At 30.8% G+C, this 23,027-nt stretch overlaps 1 protein-coding gene across 1 annotated transcript; it reads left to right on the forward strand.

Moving 5' to 3' along the window:
• Nucleotides 1-3,857: 3,857 nt before the first annotated feature.
• Nucleotides 3,858-7,027, forward strand: LOC123199602 (protein transport protein SEC13 homolog B-like). The gene is made up of 2 exons (XM_044614631.1): nt 3,858-4,015; nt 5,827-7,027. The coding sequence occupies exon 2, from the start codon at nt 5,911-5,913 to the stop codon at nt 6,820-6,822; it is 912 nt and encodes a 303-aa protein (XP_044470566.1). The 5' UTR covers nt 3,858-4,015; nt 5,827-5,910; the 3' UTR covers nt 6,823-7,027.
• The last annotated feature ends 16,000 nt before the right edge of the window (nt 7,028-23,027 follow it).

Consider the following 23,027-nt stretch of genomic DNA (forward strand, 5'->3'; position numbering starts at 1 on the left):
TCTTCATCATGGTTTAAGGACTATGACATATTGTTAAATATTTACTATAGTCGTTTAGTTTAAGGACATGGTTTTCGAATTGTCAGAAAAGGGTTCATAGCTATGTCACGGTGAATGTAAAGGTTCATACCAGTAAACCAAACATTTTAAAGAGAAATGATTGATTATCCAGGAATGATTAACACATTCTGAAGGATAATAAAGATAACATCATATAAAATTATTATATAGGTATAAAAATAACGCTTTAAAAGTTAAAATGTTCATAAGATACATTAAAGTGGCTACTATATATATGTGACATACATGCACAGTCATTGTTGAAATTGAGATTTTGCAAGGACCATGCAACAATTATTAAATTGCTAACTAAACCACTAATAAAAATATATGCATTTTAGTTCATTCCATGTATTAGATATTCATTTGAATTAAAATCACTTATCTCTCTAAAAACTTTCTCTCCTCTTTCTTTCTAAGCATTTGACCAAGGTGTTTTTTGCTTGGTTTGGTGGATTTCTTTAGAGACTTGACAAGTGTAAAGCTATCCTTCATCATCTTTCATCAAATATTCAAGCTTGGAGTAAGTAAAAATCTAACATGCTTGTATTCATTGCTTTTTGTGTATATGTTACATGAGTGTGAAGCTATCCTTTAAAGCTAGCAATTTTCAATACGATTCATTTATCAGACACAACACAATACGAAAAATATTGGATTAAGGTTGAGTTTTTTAACACAAAATTTATTTTGGATCAACCTAACACAACTTGAAATTAAATCGGATAGTATTAAGATTTATACGAAAGTAACCTGACACGATATGACACAAATTGACGAGAATATTTTAAGAAAATGTTACTTTCATAGAATTTATTAAGAATAAATTATTGAAATATTGAAAAACAATATCAACAACAGTTGAAATCTTTATAGATTGTATATAGTTGTATATTTATATAATTATAGTTACTCATATTATTATTTATTTTTATTTAAATGGTTTATTGTATTATTAAGTAATAAGAATTTAATTTTGTTAGTTAGATTATAGACCTATTTTAAAGATTTTACTCATATTATAATTATATATTGTATCTTTATAGTAAGAATTTGAAATATTTACAGATTTTATATAGTTGTATCTTTATATAATTATTATTTTTTATTTTTATTTAAATATTTTATCTTATTATTAAATAATAAGAAATTGATTTAGTTAGTCAAATCATTGACGTGTTTTAAAAGTTTTATTATGTAAATTTTTTAGATCACTTGTCAATAAAACAAAATGTTATATTATGTGTTTTATTAATAATAGTTGGAATAATTTGATGAAGAAATTAATACGATAAAAACACTTTTAAGAGTGAAAATAAGAGATAATTTCAAGTCAATTTGAGTCGGATCAAGTTATTTCTTATATTAAAGGGTTGGCTTACCATTAAAAAACTTTAACACGATTTTAAATTAGGTCGAGTTAAAGTTGAAAGTCTCTTATATGAAACCTAAACTAACACGATACGAATATGATCTGATGACATAAATTGTCAGGTTTACTATCCTCCATCATTCTTTATCAAATATTTAAATTTGGAGTAGATAAAAATCTAACATACTTGTATTCATTGATTCTTGTACATATGTTACATGCATGTTGGTTCTTGTGTATATGTTACCAAATTCTTTCAATCTTTTTATTGAAATTCTATTAAAATGAAAAAGAAAATATAAATTGATATATATATGTATATACGCGCACTCGAATAATGAATCAAGAATGAATGCATTATAATTCTATTGTTTACTTATATGATTAAACGTTGACATAATTAAATCCACTATGGACAAAAGTATCCTCGCTATAAAAATATTCTATATAAATTAAAAATTATTATTAATTTTTATATAAAAGTTGAAAACACTAATTATCCAAATATTAATAAAAATTAATTACATAAATAGAAATAAATTTAATTCAAAATTTTAAATTTATTTATTTATTTATAGTTTAACTATAATAATATTTGGTCAATATCGATCGATGGTAATTAACATTAGTCTAATATGATCAACATCGATCAATAAACTGTTAACAGTGGTCAATAGTAAACAAAAAGTCAATCAATACCAGTTCACATATGCTTAAACATCGGGTAACACTAATTAAACATATATCAATAATCGGTCACGTCAATTAGCTATGATTGATGATGGTTAACTCTAGTTAATTGTTCAACTAACATCAATATCTACTAAATCTTAATTTATCAAATGACAAATGACTATTTTCCATCAAAGATTTGATAAAATAACATATTCTCAACTTTTAAGGTTGAAATTATTTTTCACCTATCTGTCAAAGTCTTTAGTTAGTTTTAATAATCAAAAGACATATATATATATATATATATATATATATATATATATATATATATATATATATATATATATATATAATTTTATCCAAATAGTATAATATGGGCGTAAATAGCTATCATTATTATCTTCAAGATTTGAAATATTACAATAAAACCTCACCTAGAAAAAACTTTGAATAATATTATAGGGTGTCAATGTCCTTTTCTAGAACTTACTTGGGGCAAATAAAATTTTCCCTTTTTTTTTAAGAAATTATAATATTCAGCTCATGTAGTTTGAAAGTATAATTATACTCATAATAGTTTGTAATATAATATTCACACCTCTAATTTATTATATTTTGTTTTATTTTAGGGAGTGTTACAATCATTTTTAAAACTATTATAAGATATATTAAAGATGAAAAATTTTAAAACACCCAAACTTTTTCCAAATCTTTTAAAACTCCTCAAATTTTTTTAACACCCCTCATATTTTCAAAAAATAATTTGTCTGTCAAATATTCAATTATACATTATTAACACATCACATTTATACAAGTACCTAGTGAATTTTTTAATTATTTTAATTGAAATTAATATACAATTAGGGATACAAAAACTATTCAATAAAATTTTGAGGGTTATGTGTTATTTAAATTAATTATTTTTTCATCTTTTCAATAATTTTATAAAACAATTTAACAAAAATTTTTAACAAATATAATAAAATGATTTTTTAGAAATATATTACTTTATCAAATGTTGGATAGGTTATGGGTACTAGATTTGGGTAGTTTATATTTAGAATTTAGGAAACAAAGTTTATTGAAATAATAAAAATATGTGTACACATTTTTAGTATATAATTTGAACATATAGATAATATAATTTTATGTGGTTAGATGGTTTTGAATTAAAGATAAAATAAAATTTAATCATATAATGACACATTATCTATGTATTAAAATTATATATTAAAAATATGTATATATAATATTACTCTTATTAAAATAACAAAGAATTAATTTTGTTTTGGGTTTACGATATAGGATTTTTTAAATTATTTGCACCTCTCATACGAGAGAGTGATTTGGATTATTGTGTAGGTTAGAAACTCCAGGGCAAAGTTAATTAATTCGTGTCATCGTTTTTTCTCACAAAGCTTTTTCTTTATCAATAAGCATTTGTATGAAAAATGACTCTTGACAAAATTGTCGCCTGAGGATTTTGTGGATAAAATGGTTGCTCAAATTGGGAGATCTTTGAGACCTTACAATCACGAAGAACATTTGAGAATTAGGAGAAAGGTGAATAATGGAATCGAAGACATTATTATCTCTTGGAATTGAGACTAATTAGCAAGAAGAGAAAATCTACCTTGAATTCCAGAAGAGTTTTATAAAAATGAAAGAAAGGGCAAATTTGGAATTACAAGCAGTCAATTACGTTTTTGCCGTTGGTCAACGGGCTCAAGGGGAGAAAGTGCAAATCTTCAAAATCTAAAGGACACGTCGACGTTTCACATAAATCGCTAACCCAAACTGGCCTCTCGAGGCCGCTTGCTTCTATATTCGGACGTGTATGCTCTTTTTGCTCTCATCCTTGATACGATACAGTTTCGCGAACACCTCTTGTTGATCGACTCTGATCCGGTACGCTACTAATAATGTTCTGTTCTCGTTTTCTGTGAGTTTAAGTTCTCGCCGCCGTTAGATCTGGCGAAATATCAATATAATTCTGTCGTTTACGCGTGTTTTTGTTCAATTCTATAGTCGATCTGTATGTGTTTTGGGTTTTATTGCTTTTGTTGATTCAGAATCGGTGTTTTAATTTGTAGAGCTTTGTTGTTCTGTTACTTGAATTCTTATTTATAAGCTTTTATTTTAATTTTCTAGAAGGTTGCTTGAGCATTATAGTTGATAATTTTTGGATCTGCTGAAGCTTGTTTGTAATGAAGAGATTACTTAAACTGTAGTTGAATTAAACAAACACTTATTTATGTTCCCTGTTTTTGAGGCATCTTGGAATTGTGTTTTTTCTAAGGTTTTTTTTCTTCAATTGTCGATTCGGTTAAGTTCAAGTTGTGGAATTTTCATTAAATTCAGATTGAATGTTGGTATGCTGATTTTATAGAAAAGAAAGATATTAGCGAATGATTTAGTTTTTTTTTTTTCATTGAGAGAAACTGGTTTAATCAAGGGAAGAATATTGGTGTTTTTGTTAGCTACTGCTTCTTTTAGATTTCCAGTAAATTCAAGGTTTTAGCCTCGATGAGATCAAGAAAGTTAGCATCTTGGCGATTTGTGGATAGCTTTTAAATTCCAGAGCAGGTTTTAGAAGGCTTTAGCTTGTATGAGCATGTTTTTGCAAAACATATTTCTTACTTCGTTGCTTACAATTGCACTAGACTATGAAAGAAAGTAGCTGTTTACTAGCGAAACAAGTCTCTGTTGGTAACATTGGAACCTGTAGTCACTTAAATAGAATCCCAATCATGCTTGTGGAGATACTTGTTTATAAATTGTAAAACATATCTCCATAACCACTTTGGTGGGAATTTAAAATGTTTTTTTTTTTCACTAAGTTTCCTGCAACAAAGTAATTTTTTTTTTTGGCTAGCTAGACAGTCTTTCCACAATTCATTCCTTGCATAGTTTTTGTGACTTCTTTGCCACATTGATGGGGATTTATAATTGGGAGAGAAAATACAAAGAGTATTTTGATATGACTGAATGTAAAGAGTAACTCTTCTTCCTTACTAGAGGCATGCCCATATAATCAATTAGTAGACTCTATAAATCATTAATGCTTGGATTGCCACCTAACATTGTACCAAAGTTACCAATATTAGTTACTGTCCCCAGGTTTTCATATTAAAAGAGTACAAAGGTACTACAGGGGTCATTCACCTAGCTGATAATCAACTCAAGAAGCTGATCCTACTATTATCCTTTCGTGTATATTGATGGCACCAATAGAACTTTTGGGCTTGGTGGTTTACAAAATATTTAACCATTTTGATACGATTAAAATCTTAGATTCATGTCCCAATTATAAGAAAATAGTTAATTGCAATTTTGGGACAGGTTTGTTGTTTTAAAACCCTTTACCAAATCTTAATCCATAGATTGTGCAACATGCCTACATTGAACATACAAAACCTAGGTAACAAATAAAAGAGAAAACAGATTGCTCTAATTGTTTTCTTTGAAATAATTTCTGCAATTAAAACTTTCCTCATATGAGCTACCTTGTGATGGATGTTAATTGTGGATCCTAAGTGATTTAGCCATATGTGTGCCATACTAAATCTCAAAATTCTCTTAACTGGTATCTTTTTGTCTCAAATATATGGTGTAATCGGATGTAGAAAAGATTTGAATAATGTTTGAGCAATTTGTACTCTATTTTTGGCATTCTAACTTAATGAATAATATTGATCCATGATGTTGAATTCATGTAGACAAATTGGAATTGAGAGGTAAGGTATAAGAAGCTACTACTGTAGGAGTTCAAGGGGTAATAAAAAGAAGAAATATCAGGAACGATGCCTGCTCAGAAGATTGAAACTGGTCATGAAGACAGTGTTCATGACGTAGCCATGGATTACTATGGAAAGCGTGTAGCCACAGCTTCATCAGACACCAGCATTAAGATACTTGGTTTGAGCAACAACTCTGGCTCTCAGCACCTTGCTACACTGAAAGGTCACAGAGGTCCTGTTTGGCAGGTTGCTTGGTCACATCCCAAATTTGGGTCAATTCTTGCTTCCTGTTCCTATGATGGCCAGGTGATAATCTGGAAGGAAGGCAATCCAAATGAGTGGATACAGGCTCATATATTCAATGATCATAAATCATCTGTGAACTCTATTGCTTGGGCACCTCATGAACTTGGTCTCTGCTTAGCTTGTGGATCTTCTGATGGTAACATCTCAGTTTTTGCTGCAAGGGCTGATGGTGGTTGGGACACTACCAGGATAGATCAAGCCCATCCAGTTGGAGTAACATCTGTTTCATGGGCCCCAGCAATGGCTCCTGGTGCTTTAGTCGGATCTGGATCACTGGAACCAGTTCAGAAACTGGCATCATGTGGTTGTGACAACACTGTAAAGGTTTGGAAGCTTTATAATGGAATTTGGAAGATGGATTGCTTCCCTGCCCTTCAGATGCACACTGATTGGGTGAGGAGTGTAGCATGGGCACCCAACCTGGGGCTTCCAAAATCCACAATCGCAAGTGCTTCACAGGATGGTACAGTAGTTATATGGACTTGTGCTCGGGAAGGAGACCAATGGGAGGGTAAGGTTTTGAAGGACTTTAAGACACCAGTTTGGAGTGTCTCATGGTCGCTGACTGGAAATTTACTGGCTGTAGCTGATGCCAACAACGTTACACTATGGAAGGAAGCAGTTGATGGAGAGTGGCAGCAAGTGAGTGTAGTTGAGCCACAGATTTAAGGTTTCTCTGCTTTTATCATTTTCAGTCATTGTATTGTCCTTTATCCGTTGTATTGTCCTTTATCCAAATCGAAGTTGAAACAAACTAAACTAGTGTGTCTTATAACTATATTTTTTGTATTGGTTTTGTGAGCACTTGAAGTGTATGGCTAGTCACTATTTGCTTGCCAGATTTACAACCAAGGAAAGGTATTGTTCATGATTATGTGGATGTCTTGAATTAGGTTGAACTAGCCTCGTGTGATCAATTCATGTATTCGTTTAGCTCGGATTTTGCCAGGGTTTACCCGGGAGGACAAAGAAGTGACAGATTGACATGTGGGGAGATTAATAAATTATTATTTTTATTATTATTTATTTACTTTTTGCAGCTTCTCGCTGGTGTTACAGGAAATTCGGTTTATGAATTTGTCAGGGAACAGGTTAATGTACGCCCTTAATATATTGTATAACAGTAACGTTATTCCTGTAGAGTTGGTAGTTTGTGTCATTTGGTTATGTTTGTATTATATTAGTTTAAATTTTGTGTTAGATATTTTTAACTTTAATCTGACTCGAATTATAATTATATTAAAATTTTTTAATCGTATCTCATTCCTTAAATATTTGAATTGATCCAATTTGTCTTAAATTGATATGAAATTATTTATTGTTTTTGTTTTCAAAAGTATTTTTATTGTTTTAATTTTTTTATCAAATTATCTCAATTTACTATTAATAAAATATATAATATAATATTTTGTCTTGTTTATAAATACTCTAAAAATTACATACTAAAAGCTTTAAAACATAAATAATCTAACTAGCGAAATCACATTTTTACTATTTAATACTAAAATAAAATATTTAAATACAAATAAAAAATATTATGAGTAATTATAATTATATAAAGATATAACTATGAGGCTGTTTGGTTAGAATGTTTTAAATATTGTTTTGATAATCTATCTTTTATTATATACATGCTCTTGTTTGATTTATCAATAATAAAATATTACAGTAATATTTTATTACTAATACTAACATGACAGGTAATATAGGTTTTTACTTTAAGTATTAAAATATTACTAGGGTAATTTTAATTTTATGATAATTATATTATTATTTATTAATTTTTTAAGACAAAAATAAATTTATTTTTAATTAATATAATAAATAATATAAAAATATTTAAAAATAGTTATATTTAAGGACATTTAAGTAAAATAATTTATTAGTATTATTTTATTACCGTTAACCAAACATATTAATTATTTATATCATTCATTTTTACTAAATTTTATCAACGTAGTAATCATTTATACCCAGTATTCTATCTTCAAGGTAATCTCTCTATTTTAGTAATAAAACATTATATAAACCACCGATGATATTGTCTTTCAATATTTTTATAATTTTTTTATAATAAATTCTCTTAAAGTAATATTTTTCCAAAATATTCAAATCGATTCAAATTGTATCGAATTACTATCACGTGGTCCATAGCACTACCAAATTTAATTTCGAATCGTACTAGATTGACTCAAAATAAATTTTATATCAGAAAAACTTAATCTTAACTTGATTTTTTGATTATGTTATATCAAATTAATGAATCGTATTAAAAATTATCAACTCTAACTCCTTGTATTGTTATAATGTGATCTGCAACTTCATTATCTCTTGTAATAAAACATAACTGGTAACGTTGTTCTTGCAATGTCAAACTTTATTTTAACTATTTTTTCTCTTTTTTCACCACCTTTTTTCTAAGTCTTATGAAACTTTGGTGGACCTTCTAATATGGAACAATACAAATCAAATGGCCATTTTAAATGGACTAGACCACGTGTTTCCACCCAGGGTTTGATAAAAATCTAAACTCGTATATTTTAATTTTTAAAAATTTAAATATCTACTATTTTATTAAAATACGTTGTTAAATTAAGAATAAAAATGTTATTTAGCTAAAAATATTAAAAGCCCTAAAATTTAATTACATTTTCCCCCATTAGTTTATAAAACTTATTTTTCCCTTACTCAAAATTTGAAAAATAATCATTTTTCCCCTAAGGTTTTTCTTTCCCTTCTCTAATGACAACCATAGTACCGGCCAACCCGCCTTTGCTATAATCTTTCTCTCTCGCCTCACCATCCATTTTTTTCAGATAAATTAAAACGATTTATCTTTGTTCATCTAACAAAATTAATGATAATGCTTATGAAGTGGACTTACTTGACAACATAGGAATTTCTAAAACCTTTAACGTAGTTGATTTGACAAAATTCTACTCCAATGAAGACTCATACAATGATAACTAGCAGACGAGTTCTTTTCTAGTAGAGGAGAATAATTGAAGACCATAGAAAGAGGGTGGTAAGATAGAAAGTGTTTAAAATGTTGAAGAAATGCCCCGAAAAAAGGAGGATGACATGACACATGATGTGGCACTCAAGAACGAGGTGGTAGCTTAATTGGCATGTGGCATGATGATATGGATGTGCATGATGATGTGGGAGCTATATAGAAAGCCTTATGCATGTGAAATAAGGATTTCTAATTCAATTTAGTTAATTGAGTCTTTTATTAATTTTAGTTTTCTTAATATTTTAAGTGTCCATTTTAATTTAAGAAATAAAGAGTTTTTATGAATTATTATTTAGGAAAACTCAATTTTAATTAGTAGTCTATTAATATTATTTTTTAAAAGTCTAAATTTCCTAGAATTTGGATAACAAAAAAAAACTCAAAAAATGTAACACACACAATTTGGATAACAATAAAAACTCAAAAAATGTAACACACACAATCTTTGCATAACGAAAAAAATTCTCTATTCTTCTTTCTACTCTCTGTACTCCAGTGCTATAGAAGAAACCAAATCACTCTAAATAATTTAGTGCATAAAATAGCAAAGAGTGTTGTGGAGATAATTTTGGCAAGCTTCAAATCATCAACGAATTGGCTTTATCGTCAAATCCACTCAAAATAGAAACTGGGTACATCAAATTTTGATCTTATATATTAATTCTAACATTAGTATCAGAGTCTAAATTAGGTTTATGATTGAATTAAAATCATGTCTATATATATTTCTGTGTAGTTGATTTTTTATATATGATTTTTGGCTTAATTTTTTGTTAAAATCAGAATTTAGGGTTTATATAAAATTGATGCAATCTACATGAAATTATTGCCTAAAATCATGTTAGGATTAATCTTGGATGATTATTACATGATTTCTTTGTGAAATTGCATGGAATTAAACCTTGAATTGACAAAATCAGAAGACAAAAATGCATAGGAAAATTGTTACTACCTTTGCTTATGTTCTATTGAATTTTGGCGAGTTTCGATTAGATTTTTGGTTCGAATAGGATCAATGATTAAAGCTCGCCCAAAGCTTTAACTTTTTGTCGTCATTTGTTAGTTGAAAGATGACAAATTGAAATGGCCAAAAGTTAGCGCTCTTAGGCATTGTAGGTTTGTAATTAGGTTTGAAAAACCCAATTGGCTAACTTGTTGGTCAATGGGTTGCCCAAACTCGTCGTTAACAGGTCAACCTACCTGGTTAATCATGTGGCTTGACTAGGGTCTACACCCATGAGTCAGTTAACTGATCAACAATCAATGTTTGATCAATCAATGGTCAACGATTAATGTTTGACTGAATGCCAATCAAAGTCTAGCAATGGCACGTGCCAACACGTGAAGAGTGTTTTTTAGCACGTGGCAGTGTGTGTAACATTGTTCCAATACGTGAAGGCACATAAGGACACTGTTTTAACATATGGTAGTGCGTGAAAGCTTTTTTCGGCGTGTGAGTGCACGTGGACCCTTCCCACTAGCACATGGCAATGTGTTCCCTCTCAGATCGATGTGTAGACTTAAAATTAGTGGGTCCCATTAAATGTAAAAGCTTGTATGACCTTTTTTAATTCTAAGCAAAGTCATAATGTTGTTTCCAGGATATGTTTTAAATTATACAATGCTTATTAACATGTCAACATATGTTTCTTTGTATTATTATGCATATGTAATTTATTTTTAACCACCTTTATGTATAAGATATGCACGTTAACTAAAGACCATTATCTAAACTGCAAAATGAGGTAATCTTATAATCTTTACATACATACTAGGATTACAACCGGGAGATATTATGATTTAAAATAAGAGGGCATATTCTTAACCCAAAAGGAGAGGATATATGGTTTACTAATGTTCATGTCTAACACATGGATAAAGTACAACTTGCTGAATAGCAAAACATTGTAATGAATATGAGAAAATCCACAACTCTGTCTATTTTTCCAAATCAATGGAGTGAGAGACATGTGGGCTATCACAAACAATATAGGAACTTTATCATGGATAAAGTTACTCCAAGGATTGTTAGGGATCAAGAAATGGTCTTTCACTACCCCTTTTCTCCAAATTGATATAGATATGAAGATCGGTTAACAATTAGAATGCTTTGTTTTAATGATTATAAGCTTTAATAAAGGATAGTTCAAAAGCTAGAGCTAGTCATTGTTGAAATGTTGTTTGGATTTTGTGTAAATAACCTTTTATATTAGATTTTTTTTTTTTTTTGTATTGAACTCTACTGCATTATATATAAATATTGAATCTGTTCTTGTCTGTTTGTTGATTCAATACTTGTTATATTGTTTTGTGGGAATTTTGAGATGGATAGAATTTATTATAATTCTCATCTAGAATTAACATTGGCGTAAATAGATCAAATTTTAAAATATCAAACATTTGAATCATATAAGATGATTGGGAATATAGTGAACTTTCGATTCTATGTTTTATCAATATATTTTTTAGTTTTAATGCATAATTGTGACAATAGATATGTATATGCTTTCATTAGTTGATATTGTGTTTAATATGTCTCTATAGTCTTATGATCAATGGCTTCGAAAAATATCATTGTTGATTTGAATAAAGGAGAGAAATTGAGCAGAGACAATTATAATATCTAGCATTTGAGCATGCATTATATCCTTGATGAAAAAGAGGCCTTGGAGCTATGAATTAGGAAATACAAGAGTCTCAACTAGTTAAAAGGTAACATCCTAATAATGTCCAGCACAAGTGTGACATGGACGTAGATCACACATGGAAAAAGAAAAGTCGACTACATGAAGAATTATGATCAACTCCATTAATAATGATCTAGTTTATGAGTGTGAGCAATATAAGACTACACATGCCATGTGGGTCGCATCAAAAAAAAAGTTTGGAGGAACCACTGTCCCCAAGATGTGGAAAACGAACAACTCGACTACGTGAGGAATTTTGATCAGTTAAATGATGACCTAGCTTATGAGTATGAGTAATATAATACTACACATGCCATGTAAGTAGCATTAAAGGAAAAGTTTGGAGGAACCATTGTCTATAAGCTTAGATAGCTAACTATCAAATTTGAAACTTATAAAAAGATTCCCAACAAACTAATGAAATAACATTTAAAGGAAATGTCAAATATGATAATAGAGCTCAAAAAGGCTAGGCATAACCTAACCAATGAGTAGCAAGTACAAGTTGTTTTACGATCTCTGTCTAATAATTGAAAGTACATGAAAGTTAACATAACCTATAATAAGAATATCAAGACTTTTTCAAATGTTTTTTACCACCTCAAACTAGAAGATGAACATTTAGAAATTGCCAAACTAAGCATTCATACATATGTTACTGAATCCAATTCTAAGAAATTCTCTTACTTTAAACAAAAGTGGCGTAAGTCTAAGAAAGAGAAAAAGATCGTTCAAGGATTGATGAATAAGAACAAGCAATTCAAGCACAAAAGAGGTAAGCACTCTAGAAAGATAAATAAGACTAAACTGATCTGTTATAACTTTTGTAGGAAGGGTCACTTTGCTAGGGTAGGTGTCCTAGAGCCAATCAAATTTGACATTTGTGGATGTAATTTTATATTAATCATTAATAAAAATATTTATTGTTATTCAATTTATATATTGACTATTTATATGATTGTACGAATAACATATCTTTAGAATGGTTGAACTGTGATAAGGGCATTAGATTACTAATCGTGAGAACCTTATATACGCATTAAGTGGTCATTCTAAAAACATTCATAATCCTGACATTACAATGAATAAGGGCATGTATAATAATGATGAGATTATCATAATGTTGAGGGACCCCATCAAAAATGGCAACAGTTCTCATGTGTCAAAGCTATTATAGATAGTTTAGTACAATATATAGGTATACATTGTAAACGTGTTCATTAGACTGACTCGATTAGAGGATATTCATATGGATGGTTGTTCTAATGTCTAAGAAATAAATTCTCTGAACACTGCAAATGCATGTAATCCTTTGACTTGAGGTTGCTAAACCGTCTTATGTGAGGATCAATATGGTTTAACGATATCTAATGTGTCGCCATAATTTGAGTGATTATAAAGGTAGTAATCAATCATATCATGAGATACATAGAGACTATGATTGATCAAGAAAAGATTCGTCTCTCCTAAGCATAGGAGATATGTCTTACATAGGAATATTGAATAGCATCTATGACAATTTGAATCTATGGCTATAATGGAATGAAGTTGTAATCTAATCCATGTTAGTCATTGATATATATCTTTTCATACCGAGGAACTATTGAGATAGACATTTTTCTATGTCTTAGCCTTAAGAGATATTAATTAACAAAATGATTGAATTGCATGTAACTTTGATGTTGTAAAAGCTTAAAAAATGTCTATTGACACTCTATCGTCTAGATGACCATGATGCTTTGTTAAAGGTGAGTCCTAGTTTGTGTCTGAATCTAGACACTACTGGTTTGATAGAAAGCTTATAGTCATACATATATAAGGGTTGATTTAAACCCAAAGGTAAGGATTATTTAGTGATAATCTTGTTATTTAGGGAGAAAGGGAAATCATTGAAAAACTAAGTTTGCTCATTTAGATTAAAAAATCTAGCTGACCACTCTTTGACCAAGGTACACTTGGTGTGCATGGTGTCAGCTGACACCATGTAAAATAGAAAGCCTAGCATAGCTGGACAAAAGATTGTCTAGTCATGCAAAACTTAAAGACATGTCGGGCAACACATTTATGATGTCACCCATGCATATGTGTGTTAAAGGTATCAAGCTTGGTTGAAATTCTTGCCATACTTGGACACCTGCACATATATAAAATGTGCATTAAAATAAACAAATAACACATATAATTAAAAATGGCAAAAAAACCCTAGCGGCAAGTTTTTTGTTTTTCTCTTATTCGCCTATGAACACATTGGTCCAATCAGAGAGCCCTAACAACCTCTTAACTTGGATAGCCTTCATGCTCTATATGGATACCAAGGTGCTACCACTCGAGGGTTAGATAACATTTAATCCCAAGCCACGTGAAGATTTGGAGGAGCCATCAATGCAAGTATAAATTCTAAAACATTTTATGAGTGTTTTGCATGTTCATAAACATATGTCTAAAACAAGCATCTGGGTTAAGGTTTTTGGATAGTCTGATTTGAAAATTTTTAAATTCCATTGTGCTGCTAGTTATCAGCGCCCTTTATAACCCAATTGTGGTATCAGAGACACCGTTTAACATATTTTCTTGAAATTTAATACTTGTTGTTAGTTTTATTAATTTTATATGTTAATTGCATGTAATTAGATTAATCAAGACTATTAAAATTCGTAAAGATAATTTGGAATCGTGTTATTACACGATTTGTTAAGTATCATGTACAAAGTAAACTATGTTAAGTTATCGAGTTATAATTTCTGAAATTTTGTTTGAGTTTTGTTGATATGTGTAGGTTTAATTTAGGTTGATTGTCATAGGTTTCGTGTTATTGCATAAAATCACCTTTGAATCTTATTGATTACATGATCTGAGGGTTACTGCAAGTGTGAGTATGGTTTACATATCGTATTTCTTCACTTTAGTGATTGGCTTGCTGAGAATGAGAAGTTTTCTGGATTTTCTATCACTAGAAAAATCCAAAAAATTGGTTCTAGAAAAACCCCCTACACAACTTGGTTTCAGTCATGCATGGTGTGTCAAGTGGGTAATTCTATATTGCATGAGTGGTGTATGATTGGACCAATTTTTGGTCCAATCATGCCTCTTTCATAGTGCTTGGACTATGTGCTGTGCATGGCTGGACTAATTTTTGGTCCAGTCGTGATCTTTGTTAATGCCCTACCTTGATTGCATTTCAATCATGCCTAAGCCGTGACTAGCTATGTTATATTCTAGAATTTTGGTGAATTTCAAATGCATGGTTGGACTTCACACTTGCACTCTTGGCAAAGTTGAAAATTCTAATTTAGTCTCCTTTTGTTAAATTTGGATTGAATTGAGATTTTCTTGAGCTTTAGGGTTGAATTATAATTTTATAAAACTTAGGGACCAAAAGAATTTGACATTTTTGACAAAAATAATTAATTTTTTCAATTGGTATGTATATGTATGAATGTATGTATGCATGGTGTCCAATACATAGCCAAAAAGCTTTGGGGATGTTTTATACTTTATTTTATTTTTCGTTTTTGGGCTGTAACTCTTAAATAGGACTTGTGTGCCTTGTCTTTATCCCTTTTCTTCTTTTATATTAGATTATTTTATTTTCTTAGAATTCTATAACTAGGAAACAAAGTCATGTATTAATTAAAAACTAAAGATGAAAGGACAAACGCGAAAACGCAAAGATGAAGATTCATCTAGGTTGACTAGTCAAACTCTTTTTGGCTTGAGGGGCTTAACATTAGTTATAATTGTGTGCTAGTACATTTTTATTTTACGTTGTAGAATGTATATATAGGTTTTATTTTGCAAATATCACCTAACATGTGGTTTAAAACTAGTTAACAGAACCCTTAATTTAAATATTAAGTTTAACATTTAATTGGTGTCTTCCAACATGACGCCCTAACTAAGCCTTTGTTTCTTGGAACCTTAATTGCTAGAATGAAGGGTACACTTTTACCAGGCAAAAAATTAGGTGATATCATGTTGGGTACTGACTTAACTAATATGCTTTATTTGTTCGCCAAAGCGAAGGTGAAGTATGTTAGAGGCATGAATAGGGACTGCATTTGTTGACATAAGAAGATATGTAGTATCCACCCTCCTAATACCAAGAGTCATATTTGAGGTCACATGATTTACTGAGTTAACATCTGGCTTGAGATAATAGATTTTTGGTGATTAATTTGAAATTTACCTATTTGATTAATTCAAATTTGTTCGCCAAAGTAAATGGGAAAATTAATGCGATAAGATCTTGATCCACTAGAAAGTTCATCAAAACTTCTAGGGTACAATAATGAAGGCTATTAACTTGAGAAAAATAGTAGGAGCATTTTAATTAATTAAATCCATAATTAAAATGAATATTAATTATTAAGTAAAATTACTAATTCTTTTATCTGTAAATTATAAATCACAAAATCACCATGTCAAACCCAATGTATCGATTAATTCTTAAAAAAGAAAATAAACTCACTATAAGCAATTTTGTTTATTGGTATACAAATCTTCTGACTATTCTACATCAGAAGAAGAGACTGTACATCCTTGAGGGGTCGTTACCCACTGAGACTGGTCCTAATGCCACCCAAGAGTAAAATGATACTTTTAATAAGTATCTTGATAACTCTATGGAAGTTTAATGCCTCATGTTAATTTTTATATCACTTGAGCTTCTAAGACAACATGAGAAAATGGATGTGCAATCCATACTTGCATACCTTCGAGAGTTATATAACCTTTGTGCAAGTGCTGAATGATATAAGATATCAACTGCACTATTTGATTACAAACTCTCTAAAGGAGGATAAATTGGCCTTCATGTTGTCAAGATGATTGGCTACATTGAGCAGTTGGCGAGCATGGGCTTCATCATAAATAATGAGCTTGCCATTGACTTGGTGTTCAAATCCCTTCCTAAATAGTGAGCTAATTTCATTATGAATTTTAACCAGAACAAAAAGGAGAAATCCCTTGAGGAGTTTCTATATACACTTAGGTAGATTGAACAAGAAGTACAAAAGGTAGTTTCGACTAATCTACTTGTGGTTGAAACCCAAACTTCAAAAGTCAAGGCCAAGGGTAAAGGCTAAGCCTAAGCCAAAGAGAAAGAAACAACTTGATATTGTTACACAACCTATAGGTGGTGTAGGGAAAGGAAATGTTGTTTGCTTCTATTGTGGCAAGATAGGTTACTGGAGGAGATATTTTAAGGCCTTTCTAGAGAACAAGAAGAAAAAAACAACTGAAACCTCTACTTTAGGTATGTTTGTCATTAAGATAAACTATTCTCCTTATTCATCCTGGGTTATAGACATAAGATGTGATTCTCATATTTGTTCTGATATGCAAAGACTGTGATATAGTAAATTGCTTGCAAAATAAGAAGTTGACCTATATGTTGGAAATATAACATGTGTTACTATATTAGCCGTAGGAGTTTATTATCTTAGGTTGCCCACTGGACTAGTTTTAGAATTAAAACATTGTTATTATGTACTTTTTATTTCTAAAAACTTAATTTCTGTGTTTGTTTTAGACAAAAAAGGATTTTTTTTTTAATTGTTGATGGTATTATAACCATCAACTTAAATAATATTCTCTATGAAATAGTTGAATTGCATAATTGTTTATATATTTTAAGACTGGATGATAAAATTCTTAATGTGCAAAATAATAAACAATTAAAATTGAATGATTTGACAATCACATATTTGTGGTATTGTAGTCTAGCCACATAAAACTGAAATATATATTAAGACTTCTTGAACAAAGAATCTTGCAACAATTAGACTTTTAGTTATATGATAAATGCAAATCGTGCTTATTAGGTAAGATGGCAAAGCACCCTTCATTAGTCATAGTGAAAAGGTGACTGATTTGTTAGGTCATACACAACGATGTGTATGGGCTTATAACAGTGCATAACAGATATGGCGAACCCTATTTTGTCATATTCACTAATGACTTTAGTAGCTATGACTATGTGTTTTTAATGAAACACAAGTTTTAGTATTTTGATAAATTTAAAGAATTCGAGAATAAAGTAGAAAAGCAACTTAGGAAACAAATTAAAATCCTCTGAAGTGATTAAGAGGGTGAATATCTAAGTGTTGAATTCAGATAATACATGAAAGAATATGAGATAGTATCTCAACTCACTCGTTTTAGTACTCACAACATAATAATATATCTAAATGGAAGAATAAAACCTTGATGGAAATGGTTAGGTTCATGATGAGTTTTACTGATCTAACTATGTCTTTTTAGGGTCATACCCTAGAAACTGTTGCCTTTATATTAAACCATGTCCTATCTAAATCTGTAGATAAAACTCTATATGAGTTATGAACTGGGTGAAAACCCAATCTAAATTGCCTTAAGATTTGGATCTGTAAAGTTTATGTCAAGAAATTAACTTCGAACAAGTTGAGCGCTAAGTCTAAAAAGTGTATTTTTATAGGGTACTAGAAGGTTATTAAAGGATATTACTTTTACCACCTGAAGGAGCACAAAGTCTTTTTGCTTGAATCGACATGTTTATTAGGAAAAGGTTTATTCTCAAGAGAACTAGTGAGAGAAGGGTAGAACTTGATAAAGTTCTTAAACCACAAGATACCATATATATTAAACAAGATAACGTCTCATCATAGATAATTGATCATGATGAGGAAGTTCCTCCACCTCAGGTGGAACAACCTTAACATACACAAAAACTATGTAGGTCTACAAAATACATCACGAGCAAAAGAGATTTGGTTTTCTCTTAACTTAGGACAATGATATACTGGTCGTCAATGACGATAAACCAAAGACCTATAACAAGGTTGTTGTAAATCTAGATTCTAATAAATAGTTAGATGTTATAAAATCCAAAATAAACTTTATATACTAGAACTAAGTATGGATTCTGATGGATGCACCTGAAGGGGTAAAACCCATAAGGTGTAAATGGGTTTTCAAAAAGAAAACGAACATGAAAGATAATGTGCATACCTATAAAGCATAGTTGGTTGCTAAAGGTTTCACTCAAAAGTAAGACATTGACTATGATGAAACTTTTTCACTAATCATTATGTTTAAGTCTATTAGGATTATACTTGCTATAGTTGCATATTATGCCTATGAAATCTTTCAGATGGATGTCAAAATTGCTTTCATGAATGGTAACCTTGTAGAGGACATCTATATGGCACAACTCAATGGTTTTGTTTTTGTTAAACAAGCAGACAAAGTATGCAAGGTAGAAAAGTCCATTTATAGACTTAAACAGGTTTTGAAAAGTTAGAATATTCATTTTCATGAAGCTATTCGTGAGTTCAGATTCATAAAAAACAAAGATAAACTATATGTGTACAAAAGATTAATGGGAGCATGATTGCATTTATGATATTGTATGTCAAAGACATCTTGCTTATTGAAAATGACATATCGAACTTGCAATCAGTAAAGGCTTAGTTATCTAAGTGTTTCTCCATTAAAGACTTAGGAGAAGCAATCTACATTCTTGGGATTAAAATTTATAAAGATAAAGAGTATAGACTGCTAGACCTAAGTCAAATCATGTACATAGACAAGGTATTGACTAGATTTAATGTGGAAGAATCCAAGAAAGGATTTCTACCCATATTTTATAGTATATATCTTTCGAAAGAAATATGTCCTTATGTACAATCTAAGAAAGATAAGATAAGTAGGATTCCATATGTTTTGGCTATAGGATTAATCATGTACGTCACACTATATATAAGGATTAATGTCTCATACACCTTAAATGTTTACAGTAGATATCGGTCTGATCCAGAAGAAAAATAATGGATGGTTGTGAAGAATATCTTGAAGTACCGGATAAAAACTAAGAATGCATTATTGGTTTATAGAGAGGAATTTGAACTTATTGTATGAGGCTATAGTGACAATCGTTTCCAAATTGATCGAGATGATTATAAATCCCAATCATGATTTGTGTTTAGTTTGACATGGTAATGCAGTTAGTTGGAAAAGTTTCAAGCAAAATACAGTAGTTGATTCTACAATAGAGTTAAAGTATATTGTCTTTTTATAGACGTTAAAAGAGATTATATAAATCAAGAAGTTCATAACTGAACTTGGGGTGGTTTCGAATATCGTCGAGCTAATTGAGCTCCATTATGACAATAATAGAGCAATTGTTTAATCAAAGAAGTCACAGTTTCATCAGAGGTCTAAATACATGTGTGAACAATATCAACTAATTTAAGAGATTGTATAAAAAGGTGACATATAGATATCAAAGATTGATACAGATGACAATTTGGCTGACTGATTGACAAAGCCTTTATCACAACAGAAACATGATAGACATGTATCTGAGCTCGATATTAGATATATAAACAATTGGCTATAGTACAAGTAGGAGATTATTAGGGTAGGTTCCCTAGAGCTAATTGAATTTGACATTTGTGGATGTAATTTTATATTAATAATTAATAAAAGGATTTATTGTTATTCAATTCATATGTTGACTATTTATATGATTGTATAAATAATATGCTCTTAGAATGGTAGAACTGTGATAAGAGGATTAGACAACTGATCATGTGAACCCTATATACGTATTAATTGGTCATTCTATAAGCGTTCATAATCTTGATACTGTAATGAATAAAGGCATGTGTAATAATAATGAGATTATCATAGTATTAAGTGATTCCACTAAAAGTGGTAATGATTCTTATGTGTTAAAGTTGTTTAGACAACTTAGTATAACATATAGGTATACGTTATAAATGTGTTTATTAGATTGACCCGAGCAGAGGATTTCTATATGGATGGTTACTCCAATGTCTGTAGAATAAATCTTTTGAATACCATGGGCGCATTTGATCTTTTAACTTAATGTCGCTAGACCGTCTCGTGGGAAGATTGGTATGGTTTGACACTATTTAATGTATCACTATAATTAGGGTAAATATAAGGCCAAACGACTATTTCCCACCCAAGGTTTGATGTTTTCTCAAAAGTCTCCCCTTTAACTATGGAAACACCAAACACCCACCCATAGCCGGTTAGATTTAACCAAACCCTAACGGTGGTAGGCGTAAAATCGTTATTTTTGCTATAATATTAAAAATAAACTAAAATAGAATCTAATTTTGCCCCCCTAAACTTTAAAAACTAAAATTTTCCCCCAGCCTAAGTTTTAAAAAATGGCAGTTTCACCCTAGGGTTTGATTTTGAAATCTCCGACGACCGTTCCGGCTCCATTGTCGACGACCTCTCCCTTCTGAAGCAACCTCTCCTTCCGGTGAATGTTTTCCTCCCATTTGGAGGATCGATCGGCGTCGGCTTGGCCTTGAGAGACGAAGAACTTCGTCGGGGAAGACGAAGTTCTTTGTCTCCCCAGGCGAAGCCGATGTCGTTGTCTTCGTCTGGGAAGATGGTTGTCTTCCCAGAGGTCTTCTTCTGGGGAGACGAAGAACTTCATCTTCCTCGACGAAGTTCTTCGTCTCCCAAGGCCAAGCCGACACCGATTGAGCCTCCAAATGGGAGGAAAACATTCGTCGAAAGGAGAGGCTGCTTCGGGAGGGAGAGGCCATCGACAATGGAGCCGGAACGGTCGTCGGAGATTTCAAAACCAAACCCTAGGGTGAAACTGCCATTTTTTAAAACTTAAGCTGGGGAAAAATTTTAGTTTTTAAAGTTTAGGGGGGCAAAAGGAGATAAAATTTTCAGGCGTTAGGGTTTGGTTAAATCTAACTGACCATGGGTGGGTGTTTGGTGTTTCCATAGTTAAAGGGGGGACTTTGAGAAAACATCAAACCTTGGGTGGGAAATAGTCGTTTGGCCTAAATATAAAGGTAATAATCAGTTATATTGTGAAATACATGAAGGCTATGGTTGATTGATAAAAGATTCGTCACTCTTGAGCATAAGAGATATATCACATGAGAATATTAAGTAGCATTTATGACAACTTAAATATGTGGCCAAATAAAATGAGGTTATAGTCTAATTCATGTTAGTCATTGATGCATATCAGTTCATACCAAGATACTATTAAGAAAAACACTTTTCTATGTCTCAACCTTAAAAGATATTGATTGATGAAATGATTGAATTACCCATAACTATGATGTCATAAAAGCTTAAGAGATGTTTGCTGACAATCTATTGTTAGAGTGGTCATGATGTTTTGCTAGAGGTCAATTTTGATTTGTGTCTAAATTCGATCTAAATCTTGACACTATAATTCGATAGAGAGCTTATACGTCATACACATATAATGGTTGATTCAAACCTAGAGATAAGGATTATTTGGTGATAATTCTAACATTTAGGGAGATAGGGAGAGAGAGAAATCATTGAAAAACTAGGTTTACCATTTAACTTAAAAAACCTAGTTAACCACACTTTGACTAAGGTACACTTAGTGTGCATAGTAGTGGTTAGCACCATGGAAAATAGAAAACTTGGCATGATTGGACAAAAAATATTCCAATCGTGCAAGACTTAAAGATATGTCAAGGGACATATTTGTAATGCCACTTATGTATATGTGTGTTGAAAGTATCAAGCTTGGTTGAAATTCTTGCCATACTTGGACACCCACGTATATATAAAGGGTGTTGTAAAATAAACAAATGACATACAAAATTAAAAAGGCAAAATAACCCTAGTTGTGAGATATCTATTTTTCTGTCATTCTCCCGTGAACACATTGGTCCAGCTGGGGAGCTCTAATAGCCTCTTCACTTAGATTGCCTCTCTCGTGTTTGTGCTCCTCATGGATACCAAGACCCTATCTCTTAAAGGTTGGATAACTTTTAATCTCAAGCTACGTGAAGATTTGAAGGAGCTATCAATGCAAGTATAAATTTTAAAACATCTTATAAGTGTTTTGTATATTCAGGAACATATGTCTATAATGGGTATCTTGGTTAAGGTTTTAGGATTTTTTGATTTGAAAATTTTTATAAATTCCACTATGCTACTGATTATTAGCACCCTTCATAACCCAATACACTTTGTCTATAAGTGCACAAAGCTGAAAAATGGAATTGTCTTATCTTATCTTATATTATGAGATTTATGTTTATAGTATTATTTTATTAATTGAATCTCTTCCTATGTGGACTGTAAGCTCATGAGCCACAAACCATGTAACTCGCGACAGGGGAGTCTTTGTGGAGTTTCGTCAA

This window comes from Mangifera indica, chromosome 16, assembly GCF_011075055.1.
Source record: "Mangifera indica cultivar Alphonso chromosome 16, CATAS_Mindica_2.1, whole genome shotgun sequence".
Taxonomy (NCBI): domain Eukaryota; kingdom Viridiplantae; phylum Streptophyta; class Magnoliopsida; order Sapindales; family Anacardiaceae; genus Mangifera; species Mangifera indica.

Coding starts and splice junctions, on each gene's coding strand:
- LOC123199602 (XM_044614631.1), top strand. CDS start 5,911: ATGCCTGCTCAGAAGATTGAAACTGGTCATGAAGACAGTGTTCATGAC.